This window comes from Archocentrus centrarchus, chromosome 6, assembly GCF_007364275.1.
Source record: "Archocentrus centrarchus isolate MPI-CPG fArcCen1 chromosome 6, fArcCen1, whole genome shotgun sequence".
Lineage (NCBI taxonomy): Eukaryota > Metazoa > Chordata > Actinopteri > Cichliformes > Cichlidae > Archocentrus > Archocentrus centrarchus.
In genome coordinates, this window is record NC_044351.1 from 14,561,736 (window position 1) to 14,584,959 (window position 23,224).

Sequence of the window (23,224 nt, forward strand, 5' to 3'; positions counted from 1 at the left end):
GCCAAACTCCTGTCAGAGCTACAAATGAATGCAAATGTATCAGCTGTAAGTCCAGTATTCACTTTCCTGTTTGCTCTGGTTTGGCTTTCACTGGCTCCCTATGGAAAATCTGGCACTTTAAGATGGTAGATGCTTTATTATGTTCACCATATACTTGCCAACTATTTGTGGTTTGGTGCTGGTCAGGTAACACAAGTGTACAGTGGGTTTATTAGAGCTCTTTGAGTAAATCCAGCTGCCTGCTGTGGCTGGAAAGGAGGTTGGCAAGAGTGACAGAATTGATCCAAACGCTGCAGCTGTGGTGTCAACAATGAGCTAAAAGTTACTGAAAGGCTTAATATAGCTCAGATGAACAGATTAATTTTTAGGATATAAATATTAATAAGTGTCACTTGAAATCTTACTGGATTTAGCTTGAACCTCCTCTCTAGCTGAAAATACAGTACCTACCTATTTTTTATATTTACTGTTGGATATGTGTTGTCTCCAGCATCACTTTCCCAAATCTTCTCTTCACAAGTTTACTTTGGCTCACAAACTAGTTGATGTCATAAATTTTGCTCACAGGTCTTTAAGTGTTAGTCTCTGTAGATGCATCAGAGAAGGTGGAACATCCAAGTGGCATTTACTAAAACACCTTTTTTGAGTGTGAGTAGGGCACCTTTAAGGGTCGATTGACACTGATGGATATTCAATCCATTTGGCTGAAGAGTTTAAGTCTTTAGATAAGTGATCTTTGCCAGCTGTTTGAATTAAGATTGCACCCGAGGGTATCCAAGATATCTGTGTAGCATATTTACTGCTGTACTGTACAACTAAGAGCTCATAATGGGACTCTGTATTTGTCATTAAAGGACTGTGAGATGTCGCCATGCCCACGGGCCTCTCCAGCACAAAGCACACCTCGTCCAGACAACTCTGCACAGTTCCTGACTCAGTGGAGATATGGCTCCTGGACTGCGGTAAGGAAACAGCTAGAGGTTGATGGGTCTTTTGGAGCGTATTACAGAGAAAAAAAGCAGAGTGTTTTGTTGAATTGTTCTGTTCATCACTCTGTGTGTAGCTTGCGTGACAGTTCTCTGCGGGGCTGTGACAAAGAATGAAAAATAAGAATATCGATGGAGGGGTGTGTGTGTGTGTGTGTGTGTGTGTGTGTGTGTGTGTGTGTGTGTGTGTGTGTGAACCACTGAGGTGATGTTAGGCCTCCTGCATATGTGTTTACAAATATTAGGTTGACATATTCAATTTCACTGTATATCCCAAAATTCCTTTAGAAAGTGCATACTGCACATAACTATGATCCTCTTTGGCATTGCCTGTTTTACCCCCCACAGTATCTACACACTCTCTCACACACACACAGTATGCAGACACGTGCAGGCTCCAGTGTCTTGGCTGAGAGATCCCGCCGCCTTTCTAATACTTTGCATTGTTACTTAGAACAAATGAAAACCAGATTTCATCTAAACACCAGTCTTCGGTGTCTGAGATTGAACCCCGTCTGTCAATCTGAAAACTGATGTGAGCTCACATGCCAAAGAGGCCAGCGTCAGTATGGTCTTTCATACACACATGCTCCACATGCACATATAAACATGAATGCATTCACCAAGGAGTGGAATAGCCTTCCTCAGAGTGACATTGATATGGGAGGGGTATCAGTGTTCCTGTTTGAGCCAGAGCTACTTGATTGCATTAGATATTCATCCCTTCAGAGATGTTTCCATGCTGTCCTGTTGAGATGGCAGGATATACCTACAAAGTATAAACATGTGAATGTTGATCAGGGAGTTATGACATACACATATGACGATGATAATTAATGTATCGTTTTCTAAGACACAAGGAGCCAGTTGGATATTTGCTTGATTATATACATACTGCTGGTAATATATTTGATATTTTTATATATATACTGTACAGCGTATGCTCCCATTAATGTATGATGCAGCGGGTGAAAAAAGAAAACACAAAGCCAACAATGAGACAGCTCTGCTTGTATCGGCATGTCCTGCAGTGCTCAGTGTCCTGTGGCAAGGGAAAGCAGGCTCGTTATGTCAGCTGCAGAGATGTCCACGGAGGAGTGGCAGACGAATCCTATTGCGCCCACCTGCCTCGCCCCCCTGAGTTCTCCACCTGCTTCAGCCCTTGTGGGCAATGGCATGCCGGAGAGTGGTCACCTGTAAGTAAAACATCCAACTCTGACAAAAAAACCAAACAGCTGTTTTCCTCTGTGGTGACTTTTTTTTTTTTTTTCCCAACAATGTTCAAATCACGTTGAACCACAACAGAGCTGTTGATGATGTCACTAAACCAGCTTTTACGTGGAGCTGGCGATGACTTGCAGCCATTGCATTAATTTGTTCATGTGAAAACAAATTCCTTTTAATATAAAAACCCAAGTGGGATTTCTCTGATTTACAGTTTCTGGTGGGACCAACCTGCCAGTTGTTAATTCTCTGTTGAATTCTCTCTTTGCTCTCTACTCACCACAACTGGTTGAGGCAGCCGTCTGCCTTCCCTGTGCATGGTTCTGTGGGAGGTTTCTTCTTGTTAAAAGGGAGTTCCCCACTGGCCCCATTAAAAGCATTAGAATTTAATGTCATATAAAGTTGATTTCTACTCTTGCTGGATTCATAGCTCCAGGCTCATGGGGGCTTCCCATCAAAACCTCACCGTGAATGACCACGAATTTGTTCATGGGAACATCAGTGAAAACAACACTGCTCAAATGTAATTCAGAACAACCTCCCACAAAAATCTCATGAGTGATATAAATTTGACAAAAAAAAAAAATCTTGAAATTGAACAAAAGCAAACTAAAAAAGGGGTAAGCAAAGATTTATTTAGAGGGTATAGAAAACATCACGTGGTCCTCACAGCATTGCAGAACATGCAGTTGAGTCTGCTTTGTGGAGTGACCTTGCACTCAAAGTGAATTTCAGGATGAGAGATTTTCTTTTTTTTCTTTTACATTTATTGCTTTTCTTGTTAAAATTTGGTGCTTCTATTCCATCTTTGTTTAAAACACTTTGGATTTCTGTCCCCTGCCCCAGTGTTCAGTGACATGTGGTGCAGGAAGAACCACCAGACAAGTGGTCTGCTCTAACTACCCCCAGCCAGTGGACCAGTCTTTCTGTGACCCAGATGAGAGGCCTGTGACAGAGCAGGAGTGCACTGCTGCACCCTGTCCTTCTGTTTACCACCGCCAGCGCATCAATGACCAGCCCTATGGATATCCTCAGGATCCAGGACGTCACCCAGGCCACAGCAGCTGGAATGTGCCTTCAGCAGACAACCAGTGGAGGACCGGCCCCTGGGGCGCAGTATGTTCAGCATGTGGTTGTTGAAGAAATGGCAGTGTGCAGAAATAGTTTGTCGACCTTAAATATGTTTCTTTTAATGTCTTTGGAGGTTAATTAATATTTTTATTTTTATATAAATGGTTCACATTCATTTTAATGTTTACATAATGTACTATATACAAACTATACTTATATAACATGTTGTTGAGAAGACCTGTGTGTGTGTATGTGTGTGTGTGTGTGTGTGTGTGTGTGTGTGTGTGTGTGTGTGTGTAAACACATTCTTGTGAGCACATTTACTTGGACAGTGAGATAGCAGATGTTTTCATTTCCCAGGGCAGAAGGCCATACATGGTAAAGGACAGCATCAAGGGACAGCTAAAAAGGAATACTGAAGACTATAGTGTAGTGAATACATAGCATATCTCATGTCAGTTTATGTATTGGCATTCAGTACTTTATAGCTTTATTAATAAAAAAAAAAAAAGGGTTACCAAAAGTGTTGTTTTCAGCATTGTTTTCATCGACGCTCCCTTGAACAGATAAGTTAGCCTTGATTATTTGGCTGAAATTAGTTTGGCACAAACAAAGCTGAAGCTCTTAATATTCCTGGCTTTGAATCAGGTTGGCCCAAATACAGACAGAATTCTAGGTTTAATTTCTTCTTTTGTTCCTTTTAACCTTGTCTGGAAGTTTTATGTCTGAGTTTGCCTGTGTGCAGGAAGTTTGGTGCAGGTGTGCTTGTGCCTGTTGGTAGTATTGTTAACATATATAAAATGAATTTTTACATGCATTTGACATGGAATTGCTCATTTGCTTCCTGCCTGTTATCACTGTGAAACCAAATGCAGTGCCATATATGGGTCATTTTTACTCAGAATGTTATCCACATCTAGTTTTTAGTTGATCATCATTATACTGTATCATATGTACTCTTAAATATCATATCTAATAGGTGGGGGAGTGGGGGTGAGACTGAAAGTTGTGTTCACTGCGTATGACTCTGAAAAAGAGAGCCTCAAATCAGAAGTGCTTGACTCCCTGGTATAACTTACAAACACACAGCTTAAAGCAGATAACCCGTAAGCTTGAGAGGAAATGAAGTCTCACTAGTTTAGAAGATCTTTATTTAGCCTGGAAAAAGAGTTTGCAAAGCAGCAAACTTTATGGAGAACAAAAAGCCCTCTATAAAGCTTGGACAGCTTTCTATCAATCACTGATTGAAGAAAATATGAACCACCCCAGGTTTATTTTCAGCACTGTAGCCAGAGTCAGAGCTCTGAGCTGAGTATTCCTTTAACTTTAACTATTATTGATTTCATGAATTTCTTCGCAAATAAAATTGTAAACATTAGAAAAAAAATATTCATAACCATCTCACAGACCTATGTTTGTATGCAGTTACTTTCAGTACTGCTGATATTTATTTAGACTGTTTCTCTCCGCTTGATCTGTCTGAGTTAACTTCAATAGTTACTTCCTTCAAGCCATCAGCATTTCTATTAGACCCCATTCCTACAAGACTGCTTGAATAAATACAAATAATTAAAGCTTCAATCTTAAATATGATCAATCTATCTTTATTAATTGGCTACATACCACAAGCTTTAAGGTGGCAGTAATTAAACCATTCCTTAAAAAGCTGTCACTGACCCAGCTGTCTTAGCTAATTATAGGCCGATCTCCAACCTTCCTTTTCTCTCAAAGATTCTTGAAAGAGTAGTTGTAAAACAGCTAACTGATCATCTGCAGAGGAACGGTTTATCTGAAGAGTTTCAGTCAGGTTTCAGAATTCATCACAGTACAGAAACAGCATTAGTGAAGGTTACAAATGATCTTCTTACAGCCTCTGACAGTGGACTCATCTCTGTGCCTTTCCTGCTAGACTCAGTGCAGCGTTTCATACTGTTGACCATAACATTTTATTACAGAGATTAGAGCATGCCATAGGTATTAAAGGTACTGCACTGCAGTGGTTTGAATCATATTTATCTAATAGACTCCAATATGTTCATGTAAATGGGGAGTCTTCTTCACACACTAAGGTTCATTTTGGAGTTCCACAGGGTTCTGTGCTAGGAACAATTCTATTTACACTTTACATGCTTCCCTTAGGTTGTATTATTAGAAAGCATTGCATACATTTTCATTGTTATGCAGGTGATGCTCAGCTTTATCTATCCACGAAGCCAGATGACGCACATCAATTAGCTGAAATGCAGGAATGTCTTAAAGACAAAAAGGCCTGGATGACCTCTAATGTCCTGCTTCTAAATTCAGATAAACCTGAAGCTCTTATACTCGGCCCTGCAAATCTTAGAAATAGTGTTTAACAAGATACTTATTATGGTTGGCTTTACCTTGGCCTCCAGTAACACTGAGAAATGTGGGAGTCATTTTTTTTTTAGCAGGATATGTCCTTCAATGCACATATTAAACAAATATGTAGAACTGCTTTTTTGCATTTGCGCAGTATTTCAAAAATTATAAACATCCTTTCTCAGAGTGATGCTGAAAAGCTAATTCATGCATTTATTACTTCTTGGCTGAACTATTGTAGTTCATTATTATCAGGCTGTCCTAAAAGCTCCCTGAAAAGCCTTCAGCTGATCCAAAATGCTGCAGCTAGAGTACTGACAGGGACTAGAAAGAGAGAACAGATTTCTCCCACATCGACTTCTCTTCATTGGCTCCCTGTTAAATCTAGAATAGAATTTAAAATCCTTCTCCTCACATACAAGGTCTTGAATAATCAGGCCCCGTCTTATCTTTAAGACCTTATAGTACCATATCACCCAAATAGAGCACTTCACTCTCAGACTGCTGGCTTACTTGTGGCTCCTAGGATACTTTCAGCTTTCAGGACCCTCTTCTGTGGAACCAACTCTGGCTCTCTTCCACAGCACGTCTGCTGTCCTGTCTCCCTTCCCTCACCCCCACCCGGTCAGAGCAGATGACTGCCCCTCCCTGAGCCTGGTTCTGCTGGAGGTTTCTTCCTGTTAAAAGGAGTTTTCCTTCCCACTGTTACCAAGTGCTTGTTCATAGAGGGCCATTTTGATTGTTGGGTTTTCTCTGTAATTATTGTAGGGTCTTTATCTTACAATATAAAGCGCCTCGAGGCGACAGTTTTTTGTGATTTGGCGCTATATAAATAAAATTGAATTGAAAATAGATTCTAGAAACAAATGTTACACTTATATTAAAGCAAGAATTCAAGGAATAGATAGTCAAATAGTTTTAAATAAATCATTCTGTGAATATAATGACATACTGTGTGTGCTCCCCAGTGTTCCAGTACCTGTGCAGGAGGCTTCCAGAGGCGGGTGGTTGTCTGTCAGGATGCTGAAGGGCGCAGCAACAGCTACTGTGATGAGAGGGTTAAACCGGCTGAGTCGAAGAACTGCGACTCTGGGCCCTGTCCTGTGTGGAACTACGGTGTTTGGGGAGAGGTGAGACCATATTTATAGTTAGAAGGAGTCTTTATCATTGTGATTTGCTTTCTCATCATGAAACTTTTTTACAATTCCCCACACATCTTTTGTTTTCCGTTGTCACAATCATATATGGCATATCTGTATGGGTGTCTTTCTCCTCTCATTTATCATACATAAAACAGGGACTCGGTCTAAATGTGTGGTAGTCACGCCCCTGTAGGTCAAAGGAGACTGGCCTTGTTAAACCATATAACCACTGCATTTAGTGCATTCACTGTTTTGTTTACTGTTTCCCTCAGTGTACCCAAACTTGCGGTGGAGGAAGGAGGACTCGCTTGGTGGTATGTCAAAGGCCTAACGGACAGAGGCTCAATGACTACAACTGTGACATCCTAGACAAACCACCTGACATGGAGCAGTGCAACTTGCAGCCCTGCCCAGGTTCTGCCTCCTGGCACCGTGGACCGTGGAATCTGGTATGATAGTGCTAACTAATTTACCTTCGGTGCTTATCTTCCTCAAGAGAGGTGTGCTGACAGTACTTCAGATCTCTACTCCGAGTGTGTTTTCAGCCTGAAACTATCAAAGGTTCTGAAGTAAGAGCTGGTTTATTGCGCACCACTGTTGCCTAGCCAGCTTGAGCCCACCCAGATGGGCCTTGTAGTGGCATGGTGCTGATTAAAATGTTAAAAAAAAAAGAGAGAGAGAAAAAAAATAAAACAAAACAATGTTGCTCCACTTAGGGGATCATTAAAAACACACGGGTCCCATTTTGAGCCAAGGCTCCAGATTAAAACATATAAATCAGGACAGTGTTGTCTAACAATGCCATATATTTCTAACTTCAGAAAATATTTATTTTATATATGAGGCGTGAAGTAAATGATTTATGTTGTTATTGCTATCTTCACCCTGTACCCGAAGTACACAAGTGTATATTTGTGTATAAGAGTTAATATTATGACCTTTATTGAACAACAACAAACGACTGTCAGTGCATTTTGTGTATGTGTATTTTTGTACAGGATCATGATATTTTGCAAGTAGCTGGTTTTCATAATTGAATATTTAATATTTTGCTGGTGCTCTTGGTCAAACCTCTTGTATATCTCAATGAATAATTACAATATGTTCAGAGGTTAATATTTTCAAATCTTGCCATTCATTTTTTTGACTCACATTTTAATGCATCTCTGTTGGGTTAAACTGAAAATATACGCAGTCACGGTTAAAAAAAAAACAAAAACATAGCAAAAGGACATAAAATTAAAATGCAAGATTATTACAAAAGAACCATTACAGTCAAGATGGTTTAGTACGTGATATAAAATATATCACACAGAAGAAGCATTACAGGTTTAGTTACTTTCCAACAGCTTTCAAACACTTGTTCTGATTCTCACTTTACATATTTCATCTTCCAGTTGTGGAGGGATACATCAATACGATAAGGTGCTAATAATTTAATATTAAATAACGATGACTTATTGGTATTGTGAAGATTGAGTCATTTTTCCAGGCTTATAATTAATTAATTTATTCTGTTTTTGGTCGGTAGCGTCAGTTCAGCTTAGTTAACATGCAGTGCTGTGCAGTAAAGCAAAACCAGTGAGAAGTTCATTTCCAGCTTCTCCCATTGTGCATAAAAGAACACAGATACCTCCTTTGTATAAAATAAGTCGATTGTTGTTTCTCTTTTTATCCTTTGGCCAGTTTTTTTTTTTCCTGAAGGATTTCTTTCAAATGAAATGAAACATATTTATTTGTTTACAATAGATTATTAATTGTTGTAGCTTTAATATTTTGTTGCAGTTCAGACTGATGTGATGCTTCACTTGAATTATTTGCCATTTTACACACATCCCCTTTGCAATCACGTGACCTTACCTGGGATACATCACATAGTTTCCATATTCTTCTATCAGGTAAAAAAGTATATTATAGTTATTAGTATGGAGACCATATTTTATTTCAATAATATGTTTGCTGCTCTTATTGTGTTATAACCTTTAAAGAGCAGCTAAGCAGTAGAATCTTGAAGCCTTTTTTTTTTTTTTTTGACATTTCGTCTTTCAGTAGTAATGTTGAAGTGTATTTCAAGGCGCGTTTGTAAGCACTAAATTCACTTTTAAGTGTCATTACAGGTGCAGCTAGGCTCACATTCAACCTGAATATGGATGAAAGACTTGAAATGTTTAACTCAGTAAAAAGACTGCTTTTCAGTCTGGTATTAGGTAACATAAACTGTGAAGACTTTGTAACTGATCCAGGTAAACACAGTGCATTTGCCATATACAGTCCGAGTATGTGTCGGACTTACACACTGTGCAGGGATTGAATCTATTTGCAGAGTCAGGCTTCCACAAACACTTAATTACCAGTTATACAATGTGACATGTGTAAATCTTCCGAGTTACATTTGGATTAAGGCAACATAAAATTATCGTGACAGATATTTCAGGTGAAGTGTTGCAGCTTGGTCTCTGTTTATGTTGGTATCCTTCCCAGTGAGGAGGACTGCAGTCTCCCTCTTTGTGTTTTCGCTTCTCTCCCTGTGTGTTTTGCGTGAAGACTTCCACTGCAACCGAGACTCCTCACCCGTGGCAGTTTCACTCCCAGTCTTTTTATTTAACTCTGTGGTGCAAAGTTGCACAAACTCAAAGGGCCAACTCTGCTTTATTTTGCATATTTTGGTACATTCTTGTTCTTGTTGCTATTTATTTCACTCACATGCAAAATATATATATATATATATATATATATATATATATATATATATATATATATATATATATATATATATATATATATATATATATATATATATATATAATTATGTTAATTTAGCTGTTTCCAACTGTAAAGACTATTAAAGGAACATAACTGTGAAATTTGTGTTGTTTCTCACTGCAATATTTTATTGACAAACAAAAAAAATCAACACTACAGTGCAGTGGCTGCTTTTTACTCTAGAGGAATGTTATATAAACACACATAAACCCAAAAATGCTCCACAACAAACAGCAATGAAAGACAGAAAAAACCTTGAATTAAATAGCTAATGACTTTAAAAGCATTTGCTTTCACATACAGTGACTTTTTATATACAGAACATTTAAATGCTCTGGCATGCTGCATGCATGCAATACACATACAGTATATGTACAAAGTTAATATACTTTTAACACCCTGTAGAGAAGATGTGATCTGCAGGCCATTAGAGGTGTTTTGGTGTTTGACCCTGAATTGACTCAACTGGTCTTTTTCAGCAATCCTTTAAATAATTAAATCTTTGGTGGCAAACTTAAACGCTGCTTCTATAGTATCTATAGTACTTCACATACCTTGGCACAATACAGTGTAATAACACTACAGGCTTTCCCCTTTTATGTGTTTTAACATTTTATTCTGTAATTTCCTTGGAGAAAACATGCAGAGTCCAAATTAAGCTTCATCGCTGGGTGGCACATCTGTTTACCATTGTATTAATGGTGCTCTCTGTAATGCATTTGGCTGGAGACAGAGTATTATTACTATTATTTTAAATTTATCTACCAAAGCTGTAATTGGTATAATTTCTTTCTGGCTAGGCTTGTTTAGTTGATGAGATTCAGGAGAAAAAGCTAAAAAAACAAATCACCATTTGCAGGAAATTATATTCTACTGTCAAGCAGTCTATTCAAATTAATATTTTGGCACAGTCTTCAAATAACACACAATATACCAGAATTGCTTGGTTCTACAAAAGAAAAATTAATACACTGAATATATCACTTAAACAACCCGCAAAGCACCAGTGTAGGTTAATTATTAATATAATTATTAATCTTAAATCTTTTATTAACTTGTTAGAATGAAATAAAATCAATTCACAGTCATCTATGCAGCTTCTGTAATGCATGAACTGTTATATAATTTGTGAATTTGCAATGATTTGAGTGACCCCAAACTTACTGATTGTTCATACAAACATACTGTTTGTTCAGATGAAATAGGAGACCCACAGATGCCAGATAGGGATCAAACTCTGTGTGTGTGTGTGTGTGTGTGTGTGTGTGTGTGTGTGTGTGTGTGTGTGGGGGGGGGGGGGGGGGGGGGGGGGGGGGGGGGTCAGGCAGTTGTTTTAATTAGCATTTCAAAATATTCATCATGGCTTTAAAGGAGCTCACCTTATGCACTGGCCTCTTCTTTGTGTAGTATCCACCAAATAGAATTTAGCATAGAAAGTAATTTTGAATCTTCAATATCAGACATATCAGTTTGGAGCAGTAACTGAATGAAATCTGTGTGTGTAAAGTTACAAATATATCCCATACTCTTTATATTCTCTCAAAAGATTCCATAAAAGACAGTATTTTTACATTTCTTTTGATCTTGCACAAATACTGGAAAATTCCTGGAAATAAACCTGATGGGCTCGCTCTCTCTCTCTCTCTTTCTGCCTCTCTCTCTCTGTCTCTCTCTCTCTCTCTCTGCCTCTCTCTGCCTTTCTCTCTCTGTCTCTCTCTCTCTCTGCCTCTCTCTCTCTGTCTCTCTCTCTCTCTCTCTCTGCCTCTTTCTCTCTCTCTCTGCCTCTCTCTCTCTCTGCCTCTCTCTTTCTCTGCCGCTCTCTCTCTCTCTCTGCCTCTCTCTCTGTCTGCCTCTTTCTCTTTCTCTCTCTCTCTGCCTCTCTCTCTCTGCCTCTCTCTCTCTGTCTCTCTCTCTCTCTCTCTCTCTGTCTCTCTCTCTCTCTCTCTGCCTCTTTCTCTCTCTCTCTGCCTCTCTCTCTCTCTCTGCCTCTTTCTCTGCCGCTCTCTCTCTCTCTCTGCCTCTCTCTCTGTCTGCCTCTTTCTCTTTCTCTCTCTCTCTGCCTCTCTCTCTCTCTGCCTCTTTCTCTTTCCCTCTCTCTCTGCCTCTCTCTCTCTCTGCCTCTCTCTCTCTCTGCCTCTCTCTCTCTCTGCCTCTTTCTCTCTCTCTCTGCCTCTCTCTGCCTCTCTTTCTGCCTCTTTCTCTCTCTCTGCCTCTCTCTGCCTCTTTCTTTCTCTCTCTGCCTCTCTGTCTCTCTCTCTCTGCCTCTTTCTCTCTCTCTCTCTGCCTCTTTCTCTCTCTCTCTCTGCCTCTCTTTCTGCCTCTTTCTCTCTCTCTGCCTCTCTCTGCCTCTTTCTTTCTCTCTCTCTCTCTCTGTCTCTCTCTCTCTGTCTCTTTCTCTCTCTCTCTGCCTCTTTCTCTCTCTCTCTCTGCCTCTCTCTTTCTCTGCCTCTCTCTCTCTCTGCCTCTTTCTCTCTCTCTCTCTGCCTCTTTCTCTCTCTCTCTCTCTCTGCCTCTTTCTCTCTCTCTCTGCCTCTCTCTCTCTCTGCCTCTTTCTCTCTCTCTGCCTCTCTCTCTGCCTCTCTCTCTCTCTCTTGTTCTCTCTGCCTCTCGAGTTACAAAATGCTGACCCTCTTTAACCACCCAGTTTTTAAAACCCACCTTTCGGGCTGACAGTCTCAGACATTTATCTTGCTTGTTGTCTCCTTGACTTCATTTTTATTTTTTTAGCATCTTGCATCTTTATTCATGTTTTTTGGCACCTTCTGCATATGAAACACATCTTGGTAAATGAAACTGTTTACTTGCGTCTTTACTGACTGGCTGACTTACTTGTGGAGAGTTTTACAAATCTATAAAACCAGGCTGTAAATTCTGTTGTAAATAGCCTGAGAGGTCTGCAGAGAAATCTTGCAGTGTGAGCTTCAGAAACTGATCAGTTACTGTCAAAGTTACATTAATATTATTGTTTCCATCAAAATGCATTTTCAAAAAAAAAAAAGAAAAAGAAAAGAAAAGACACAAAACAATTACCACATTTATTGCACAGGTTAAAGATTTCAGGCACACAGTGCAACATAAACCTTTGGGAATGTAAATATCATTAGCTAATGGTAATTACCTTAAAAGCAATGCTGATTTCAGCTGGGTGTAAGGACCAACAGTATGCCCGTGTTGCACCACTTATGTGATTTATGCCTGTTTGTTGCTAACAAAAACATACCATTTCCCGGCAAGTGTGGGTTTCCCATGGAGGGGGGATCACAGCAGAGCGTTTGCACACTAATGATGCTGCTTCAAATGAAATCCACATGCAGAACATTGATGATATATGTACTTAACGCCAGTTTGAGGGCAATGGGGGGGGGGCATCTTCCAAACCTGTCACTTTGGGGTCAGTTGCTTGTGACATCATCAGGCTTGTGTTTCCTTATGCTGCCCATGTGCTAGCTGAGTTTCAGTTATTGGAGCAGCAGCTGAAAGGTTCCCTCGTGGTGCTCACTAGTATGGTCATTGCTGTGGCTTTTATATAAATCTGAATTGGTGGCTAAGAAAAAAAAAAGTGTTTTCAATCATCAGAATCAATCATTGTGGCTTACAGATGTTTGGCCATTAATAGCTGGCAGAAAAGCAGATGCTGTGAGATGCTATCAGAAGATTCAAAATATTTGGATAGCGGTGTGGTTTTTACATCAGGGGTAGAAGCGTGGTGAAGAAGTTGGATAACATAAATAAAGGTTTAAACACTATAGTATAGATTTTCTTTGCAGGCTGTTGCAAGCACATCTTCATGATTTATTACAGTTTAAGGAACAGCTAACACAAGTCTATTAAAGCTCTTCCTGCTCCAGCTGAAGGAATATGAACCCATCTGAGCCCATTCAGTAAGCATAGCTGTTGTTCTGTGGGTGATCCAGCTCGGGAGCTGATGCAGTAAGAAGGATTGAGAGGAGGTATGGAGTGAAAGTCTCTGGAAGCATTTAATTTGGTCTTCTCCAGGCCCACTGAATGGCAGAGAAGGTGATCATATTTTGACACAGTTACAGAGCATCTCATTCCTTAAGTGAAGGACGTTGAAGTGTTTTTAAACATTCAGGAGTCACTTCATAGGCTTCATATGAACAGTCCTCTCACATGAGGCTACCACCTCAGACTTAATGGGGCCTGTTCATGTTTGGGCATGTCGATGCTATCAAGTGATGAAGTGAAATGGAGCTGTTTCCCCTCTTATGGGAGCGATAATGATAGATACTGTGTTCTAGCTCAGTTTCGCTAACAGAGTGAATAGCACTTTGTTCAACTTTAGCTAAAATAAAAACTCAAAGATATGTTTTTGATCAGAGATTTAACTCTGTTAACACTGTACCAGTGTATGACTACTTGGTAGGTCTTTTTTTTTTTTCTTAAGAGTTCTCACCACATGACCCCTGCACGATGCATTTGGATTGACTGAGGAACTCTTGAGCATTATCCGTGCCCTTATATGCCGCTATTTACATTCTGTCTTGATTTCTATTGTATTTTTCCACTGGTGGAGACATTTTCCTTTGCTAAGACTTGATACATTCTTGGACTTGGCTAAGACGATGCACAGTGTTGGAGAGCTACAAAACAAAAAGAAGATGATGAGAAAATGGGGGGAAAAAATCTATAAGGTAAACAAGACAATCTGTACATCAGTGCACCCCCCCACCCCCACACACACACACACACAAAAAACAAAAAAACCCAAAACACGTAATGCATTAAGAATAAGATTCTCCTCCTTTACATCAATTCCTTATGAAGACCTTTCACTTCTCTGAGCTTTTCCATACTTTGCTAGCTGGTTGTTATGACAGATTAGAAAAGCAGCTGCTTAATGTTTAGCAGGAAGAGGGAGTTTGACTTGGCTGCCCTGTGTCAAAGGTCACTACTTTATCACTTACAACTGATCTCCTGTTTGTGTTTTTGCAAGCTGTGTCTTCAAGAATTTGCTTTATTCGTTTGCTTATATGACCGTGCTTCATTTTTAGCAGCATTTCTTATAGTGCTACTCATTGAGAAATGTCTCAGTGGAATGTTTAAAGAGATGGAAAAACTTGGCTGCTTACTATTTTTTTCTCCAGTCACTTGTTATATTCTGAGTGGTGCTGACTTGAAAAGGAAACTGTGTTGAAGACACTGTATATGCCCACTCTTTAAAGATGGCAAACTCATACTTACACATTTAGGTCAGAATCTGCTCTTTAGTTTTAGCCAATCAGAAGTTCAGTGTGACTTTTGCCACAGTCATCACTGGACTGTTCTTCAATAGATGTCAATATTTTGAACTGGGATGCATCTTCATAGGAGCCACTGAATTGTCATTATTTTAATATTTCAAAGCCTCATTATGAGATTGGTGGATAAAGTTAGTTACAGATAGCATGGCAAGAGTTGGACATTCAGCATAAATGAATGATTCTGTTTCTGTGCGTGGTTTCAAGTCTGGTTGGATGTATCAGCCTGTTGGATAAAAAAGATCTATGAGTCTTGACATTCCTCTGCCCCATGACGCCACTCTTACCAGCTGTTCCCATGTTGATAACATATGTTGTTTTGACTTCTGTCTCTGAAACCTCCCTGAAAAACAAGACCACGAACAGAAAAGTCTGAATGTTCTGCGACACCACGTCTTCCTCGGCTTCTCATCTGAACATTTATGATCTGCTCTGTGGCAAGAATGTGGTGACTCAAAGCATGACACCATGTTAAAGTGTGTTCAGTTCCCAACTATTAAAGGATCCTGCTAGATTAATATTCTGCTGGGTTAGCACGGTTAACCAAGAGGAGACAACTTTGGTCAAAGATACTTTATCACTCAACCTTGACAGCATGTGCTTGGGGGTATGAGTCCACGCTCTGTTCTTGCTCCAGGTCAGCACTGAGCGCCTTTGAAGACTGTATGCAACTACAGTTGCCATATGCTTGGTATTACCATCCGCTTGCATTGTGAGCGTGCTGCAATGTGATTGGAATGCAACCATGGTGCTCACATTTTAAGATGTGTACTCAGTTAGACCCACTTACTGTAGCCAGTATACAACATCATTATTGTCATTGTGTGTTTTCTTTCTGTAACGATTTCTATCTATATGACTACTTTAAATGTTAAAGCTATGATTTGTTTGTTGTCCTGTGATCCGCTCTGGTGTCATAAAAACAGCTGCTATGCTTTTATGCTGCAATATAATGGCATGAGCTAAGAAAAAAGCGTGCAAACAGTTTTTAGCCAGATATTTGTCCCTAATCTGAACAAACATGATATTTAGCAGGAGGTACATAATATTTCTTAGGGTTTTTATTTCAGTCCCAACATAAAACAACTCTAATTTCTGCTTTTATTGCCAAACAAAACCTCTTTAATCATATAATTATAGTTCAAGCAGCAATAAATGTTTGCTACTTAAAGCCATAGTGATGATTGATGACAAAAGAGTCTGTGTGAGCGAGGTGGTTAGTTGGTTTCATAGAATTTTCTTTCCTTTCTGCAAGGCCATATCCATTTATTAGCAGTGTGACACATATTTAAACTTGTCTTTGGGTGTCTAACAGTTTCCATGTGTTCTACTTGCTTACCTGTTTAGATTAAAGCAGTGGGTTGGGTCATCTCAAGGTTTCTGGCTGCCAGTCCTAGACAGAGACATTGATGCACGAAAATGTATCAGATATCAGTTTGATTATCCAGTTGGATATTTGTTGGATATTTGTCTGTATGGAATCATATTTCATTCATTTAATCAAAATCAGATGCCTGTTTTTAAAATTCTCCAGACTGTTTTATGGTTTTGTAGCATGCAAGGGGGGAAAAAAAATGGTATGAATTAGCTGGGTTTGGTTTAGCACTCAATTATGTGATTTGTAGTAGAGCTGTGAGTCCCGATCAACTCAAAAAGGCTGCTCTAGAGCCACTAAGTAAAATAATTAAAAGCTGCCTGTTTGTTACATGTGGCTGTAAATATTAATTATGCCTTCCTCTGTAGAAGTTTTGTTCTGCATGGGAAAAAAAACAAAAAAAAAAAACACTTGTTTCACAAAAGCTGTTTTACTTGGCTGATTTTCAGCTGCCAGATTGAAAGCTGTTGAGTTGTTTCATTTGAGAGTAATCCACATTATGCCTAAATGAACCTCACTGGATTACACTAGACTTAGCCTGTCTAATCATGTGAAATTAATTGCTGGGACAACGTGGGAGGGCAAATCTGTCTCAAGAGAGTTTAATTTCCCATGTGACCTATTGATTTATGTGTCTTTCTCCAGGAACTATGAACTTACATTCAAAACACTGCTACACCTTAGCATAGCTGAATAATAATAACAGTAGTAGTCCAGTACATCTGATAAAGCATAAATATGTAGAAGTTCAGATGAAATATATCAATACAAGGCACTAAATGGTACCATAACATAAAATATGCTTGTTAATATTCAGGAATCAATTTTCCATAATGTTAAAAAAAAAGCATAAATTTGGTACATTTAACATGGCACAAATGCGGGAGATAAAAGACAGCAGCAGGCCAAATGACAAGTAAAATAGTCTTACCTGAGTGGGTGCTGGTGAGTGAAGCAACCCAGCTGTAGATCAGTGAATCAGAGGTCCCCGAGTCCTTGCCCTCCTCTTGCTCTCAGAGGTGAAACTGTCTTTTGGTCCCACGCGCTGTGCCAGCTTTCTGTGCTCTGTGTTATCAGCCCTGATTAAGTAATGGCTGACAGATGAGGTTGGCAGGGTAGAGGGAAGAGCGCATTGGTGTATAGCGTCTTTTCTCCCACTGTTAAAACGCAGATACAGTTCAGCTGCGGGAGCATAGCTCGTATGGCTGTGATTTCCTTTTTTCCTCCCTTTTTTTTTTCCTCTTTCTTCCTGCTTCTTTTACAAGAGTAAGGAGGGGCAAGACCCCCCCCCCCCCCTCCCCCATTCCCCCTCCAACTCGTTTGCCTCTCTCTGCTCTTGTCTGAGGTAAAGGGAGTTCTGTTATCCTTTTTGAGCGAGTGTGCAGCAGGTATGTGAATCTGCCGTGCTCAGGACTATTCACTCAAGCTCTGGCTCTGGCTTTGATGTCGTCTGTCAGCTGAGCCAGCCCTGTGTTTAAAATGCCTTGATAATTACAATGTGTACAATGCATGTGTGTGCAGTGTCAACCGCTGCCTGCACCATACTTAAGAAGAAAAGGCAGGATGAGGTGACTTTGTTTAAAGGCTTTGAATGGACAGTCTGATCATTAGAGTCCTTTAACAGGAAAACATCCCTTTTACCTCTGAGAAACTGGAAAAGTCCACAGGTCACCATCTGAGATCATAATTACAGAACAATGGAATATTATGTTCATTATCTGCACTGGAAAATATGCTGAGGCAAAATCTCCTCATCTGGTGTGTTTGATTCTAGTATCACATTTTTTTTGGAGTGGCTTTGTACGCGGGCACTCACTCAGCGAGCAGAAATAGGCACCCTAATTGCTGTCTGGCCTCATGGGGACTGTAGTGCCATCTCAGGCCTTTTTCAGAACTTTTTATTGGTGTGTCTGGTTTTTATTCTTTATGCTTTTTTTTTTGTCTCCTTCTGTCTCATTGTCTAGCTTTCCTGAAGTGTATCTGAGTTCCTTATTGGTGCCAGATGAATGTCTCGCTCGCTTGTGCATCTACAGTATGTTTTGCATTGCATCTCTTGCCCCTCTTTCCTGTGCCTCTGCCATTGTTTGCAGCTCTAAAAGCAATTTCTCTGTTTACATGTTAAATTGTTGGTTGCATTCCATCGGTGTGACTGTTTAACAAAAGGTTTTTGGTGACACCCATTTGGGTTGTTTTAGTCAAGTTTGTTTTGGGGTGTGTGTTCACTTGGCTTTTAAGTGCTACATGGAAGTCTTTGGGTGTTCTTCCAATGAGGTCTTAAATCCTGCGTGCATCAGATGCTATTGTTTATGCCCACTGGTCTATGGCTGTGTTCTCATTTTGAAGGGTTAATTTAGCCACAATGCAAAAGAGCATAATGTTAATGAATGAGATTTCTGTTTAACAGAATTTAATTGCGTTAAAAAAATCAACAGCGAACCGTTCCAGAATTCTCTTCTGGTTTTAGTTTGTTATGAGCAGTTTTCAGTGGGGCAACTTTAGACTTTACCAAATAACTTTAACTTCCTTTGAAGGAATTTCCATACAGAAATGCATGAGCACTAGTTGAGCTATGAGCTGGACTTTACTTAGACTTTACTAAATTTTTTCTTGTTCTCCATCCCACCCCCCAACCCCCAACCCCCCTCCTATTCCCTCCCCAGTGTTCAGTAAGCTGCGGGAGAGGGACCAAGCAGCGGGACATAGTCTGTGTTTATCAGAACCAAACCAAAATAGAAGAGGATCGCTGCAGTCATCTGCCCCGGCCACGGACACAGAAGGCCTGTCGGGCTCGAGGGTGCCCCAGTTGGAAAGCTAACAGATGGAGGGAGGTATGTTTGTTCTTCTTTCTGTCTTCTGTGGCTCCGATAATAGCCAAAGCTTCTGAGAGGCCATGCTGTGAGTAACTGCAGCTTGCAGCTGAAACACAAGCACAAACACAGCCAAAGGCTTTCTAGAGATTGCAGATGCAGGACATATACACACAGAGCACCTGTCCAATCACCACTCAGTTTACTCTTTTTCAAGAGTTATGTGTCATTCCCAAGGGCATAAACTAAACTCTATTGGCCAAAACTGTTTATGTACAGTGATTTGCAAAAATCTTGCACACTTCATTTCTTTATATCTTTCTAGGAAAATGGGAAATAGGTTCAGATTTATTGAAACGTGCAAACATACACGGCAATACAGAGTTTGTTCAATTGTAACAAGCTTGAAAACCAATATTTAACATGTTTACCTTTATTCTTTAGCACAGGCTGAACCCTCTTAGGCAGCTTTCTTATAATTTCTTCAAGCAGTCTTCAGGAACAGTTCTCCAGGCTTCTTGAAGGACATTCAAACCTCTTATTTGGATATTGGCTGCCTTTTGTTCTAAGATGATCCCACACTGCTTCAGTTATGTTGAGGTCTGGGCTCTGGGGAAGCCAGTCCATGACTGATAGTGTTCCATTGTGTTTCTATCCATGTATGTTTGGGATCACTGTCATGCTGAAAAATGAAGTTGATGCAATACCATGTGGATGCTTTCCATATGATATTGCATCAGATGGTGCTTTCTTGGGTTCATAATTTCATCACTTTTGACAAGATCCCCAACACCACTGGCTGAAGTGCAGCCCCAAATCATGACAGAGCCCCCACCGTGTTTTACAGTTGGCTGTAGACACTCACTGTAGTACCTCTGTAGTTGACAATTTGAACCAAAAACTTCAAATCTGGATTCATCCCTCAATAAAACCTGTTGCCGCTATTTTCACTCCATTTTTCTTGTGGAATTCAGCATACTTCAGCCTTTTCTCTCTGTTTCCCCTCCTTAAGAATGCCTTCTTGACAGCCACCCTTCCCTTGAGATCATTTCTGATGGAGGCTTCAGTGAACAGTAGATGGATCATCTGAAGGGTCAGATGTGTCGCTCAAGTCCTTTGTCAGGTCTTTGGATTTTCTTTCCTATTTCTTAAGGCCAACACAACCCCTCACCATAATCCCTCCTCCACCAAACTTTTGGCACAATGCAGTCAGTTCTCCTGGCAACTACCAAAACCAGACTCATCCATCAGCTTTCCGGATGGAGAAGCGTGATTCCTCACTCCAGAGACCGCGTCTCCACTGCTCTAGAGTCCAGTGGCAGCGTACTTTACACCACTGCATCTGACGCTTTGCCTTACACTGTATGATGTAAGGCTTGGATGCAGCTGCTCAGCCATGGAAACCCAATCACTGAAGCTCTCTATGCACTGTTCCAGAGCTAATCTGAAGGCCACATGAAGTTTGGAGGTCTGTAGCGATTGACTGCAGAATGTTGGCGTCCTCTGCACACTCAACATCCGCTGACCCCGCTCTGTGATTTTACGTGGCCTTCCACTTTGTGGCTGAGTTGCTGTTGTTCTTAATTGCTTTTGCTTTATTATAATACCACTAACAGCTGACTGTGGAATATTTAGTAGTGAGGAAAATTCACGACTGGACTTGTTGCACAGGTGGCATCCTATCACGGTACCATGCTAGAATTTTACTGATCTCCTGAGAGCGACTCATTCTTTCGCAAATGTTTGTAGAAGCAGTCTGCATGCCTAGGTGCTTGGGTTTCTTCAGAAAGCTGGAGAACTATTGCTGAAGACCACTTTAAAAATTACACGTCTGGCTCATTGGCAGCAAATTATGAAGGAATAAGGGTTGACTTTTGCACATAAAGAACATTTTGCATTTAAAGAACATGTGAAAATCTTTGCTTAGAGTAATCTAAAGTTTTGTGCAGCTCTTTGAAAGCTTTTTGTCAGACCACAAACTGACCAGATGAATGATAATCTATCTGAGTGAAAGTAATAGGATAAACCAGGATAAATGTCTGGCAGTTTCTGTACTACTTGGTAACTTTGGATACTTAACATACTTCTGTACCGATTCCTGAAAAGCTTTTCAGTAGGAAAGTGTAAAACATAAATGCAAAATCCTCAAAGGTCCTGGAAGGACCAGATTTGCTCCCCCTTCACAAGACTCCTGCCACTCCCCACTCTTTGAGCCTTTCCTCCTCCCCTCTCACTTTTTCTCTCACTGGTGTCTGGAAGCAATCATCTTCCTCCACATACCACCAGCAACCATGAAATCCTCAGCTAGAGCATAAAGACATGTTTTATATCTTAATATCCATGCATGTGACAACTTTGAAACCTCAGCACCCAGTCACCTGTGGCTGTGGATGTAACTGACAACATGTTAGTAGGCCTGCGGGGGGTTTTAAATCTCTTTCTTTATATTTCATGAGAACAGAGTAAACATGTTACACATGTTTAGTGTTAAAATTGAAATTGTAGTTAAAAGAATGGTTTATCCAGATTGCAATAAAATCAGCTGAGAAATGACTGGATTTGACTGTACAAGGCAAGATAACTATTAAAGCAAGGGGAGAAAAATTGGATTAAACTGACCCTTTAAACTGCTTACTTAACACTGTGATTAAAGGCTGCAAACTTTTTAAAGTTAACAGCAATGAGAGTCGCTTTAACAGCAGGTTCTATTTTAATGCTTGATGCAATTTTTTTTTTCAAAGGCATATTTTGATTTGAAGGTCAGATTTCCTGCAATGCTTTTTGTTCTTTCTCCAAACTCAAAGAGCTGAACCTTCACATCCAAGGATAAACTCCGCAACAATAACATGAAGTTGCAGAGAGAAACGAACACCACAAATTGATCTGGAATTTTTTTGGGGGGGGCGAATTTGATACTTTCTGGATAATGCGCTGATTTTATGAATGTGTAATGTGTGCCTGGCAGGCTGAGAAATCAGCGTGATCAGCTTAAATCTTACAGAGTGCTTCCTTAGTATGCAGGTATGCTTCTCAAAGAACTTCAAAGAGATGCCTGAGATAAATCTTTGTGTGATCCCACATATATAGCACACAGAATAGGAACAAACCAGTGTTGGATTCATGAAGTGCATTGAACTGGAGCATCAAAGCACCAGATCTTGACTCGACAGACCAAACAAACGTTATAAAAATATTCCCTGTGACAGCCTATGAAACCAGCACAATCTTCCTCTTCTGAGTGAAAATCAGCACCTTCTCTAGCAAATGTTAAGACATGTCTCACCTTAAGTACTCTAATGACAACACATCTTTTCTTAGCATATTTGTTAAAATGGTGGAATACAGTATAAGAAAACCTGGATTGCAGATTTCTCTTGCTGTAGTACTATAGTTGACCACTAGGAAATATTTGCAGGAGGTAATAAAATACTGATGCATTTTGATCACCACTCAAAATATCTTAGAAGAAACTGGTGGACAAGCATTTTGGAAAATAAGGGGAAATTACCTTCTAATTGCACCTCGTCGTGGCTGCTCATGAGGAGAAGTTACATAGTCTCAATTTAAATAGGTGGTTCAGTAATTTAAAATTGTATCAAGCATCATAAACACAGGGTCTAGCAACTCCCATAATGCCGCTCAGTTCTCAGTTCTTACGACTGACCCCTGCTGCTTACTGTAAAAATCAGCAGCATGCTCCTTTTAAAGTCAGTTCTGCAACATTACTGAGTTTGAAATGCAGTGAAAATAAATACTCAGACTGTATTGCAGCCTTATTGCTGCAAAAGAGAAACAAACATCCTTTAGTATTATTTTCCACTTGCTTGTCATTGTTTTTCTAAATCAGATGTGCGTTTTGTTTGTATTTTATTAGTGTTCTGTCACCTGTGGAGTCGGAGTTCAGAACCGTGATGTTTACTGCAGGCTAAAAGGGACAGGACGAGTCCGCGAGAACCTGTGCGACGCTCACGCACGTCCTCTTACTGTGCGACCGTGCCAGGTTGCAGATTGCACACATTATGGTTGGGTCGCCGGTGAATGGAAAGATGTAAGTGACTTGTTTATTCTCGTTCTTCCTGTCTGTGACTACCCATTTCCTTTGCTCAGTCTCCCAGTGTGAAACAGATGTCTAACCATCTTATTAAGGTTTTTATTGGCTGAGATCTCAACTTTGTCTCTCCCTCCCTCCCTCTCTCTCTCTCTCTCTGCACCATTAAATGGATGACCTGCATGTACCCTTTATCTCTTGCATCAG

The 23,224-nt window shown here is 40.1% G+C and overlaps 1 protein-coding gene and 1 long non-coding RNA gene across 2 annotated transcripts in view; one reads left to right on the forward strand and one right to left on the reverse strand.

The window, feature by feature from the left end:
* LOC115781673 (A disintegrin and metalloproteinase with thrombospondin motifs 20) overlaps positions 1-23,224 on the forward strand; it is a 79,134-nt gene that overhangs the window by 47,867 nt on the left and 8,043 nt on the right. Inside the window, exons 24-30 of the mRNA XM_030731469.1 lie at positions 855-962; positions 2,018-2,182; positions 3,057-3,326; positions 6,593-6,754; positions 7,039-7,215; positions 18,823-18,990; positions 22,844-23,017. Coding sequence (XP_030587329.1) covers positions 855-962; positions 2,018-2,182; positions 3,057-3,326; positions 6,593-6,754; positions 7,039-7,215; positions 18,823-18,990; positions 22,844-23,017 — 1,224 coding nt within the window. The remainder of the gene's footprint in view (positions 1-854; positions 963-2,017; positions 2,183-3,056; positions 3,327-6,592; positions 6,755-7,038; positions 7,216-18,822; positions 18,991-22,843; positions 23,018-23,224) is intronic.
* Positions 12,363-17,377, reverse strand: LOC115781674 (uncharacterized). Its single transcript, XR_004020091.1, has 4 exons — positions 17,094-17,377; positions 16,127-16,180; positions 15,075-15,130; positions 12,363-14,130 (listed from the first exon to the last, which is right to left on the reverse strand). It is a non-coding gene; the product is annotated as an uncharacterized LOC115781674 (long non-coding RNA).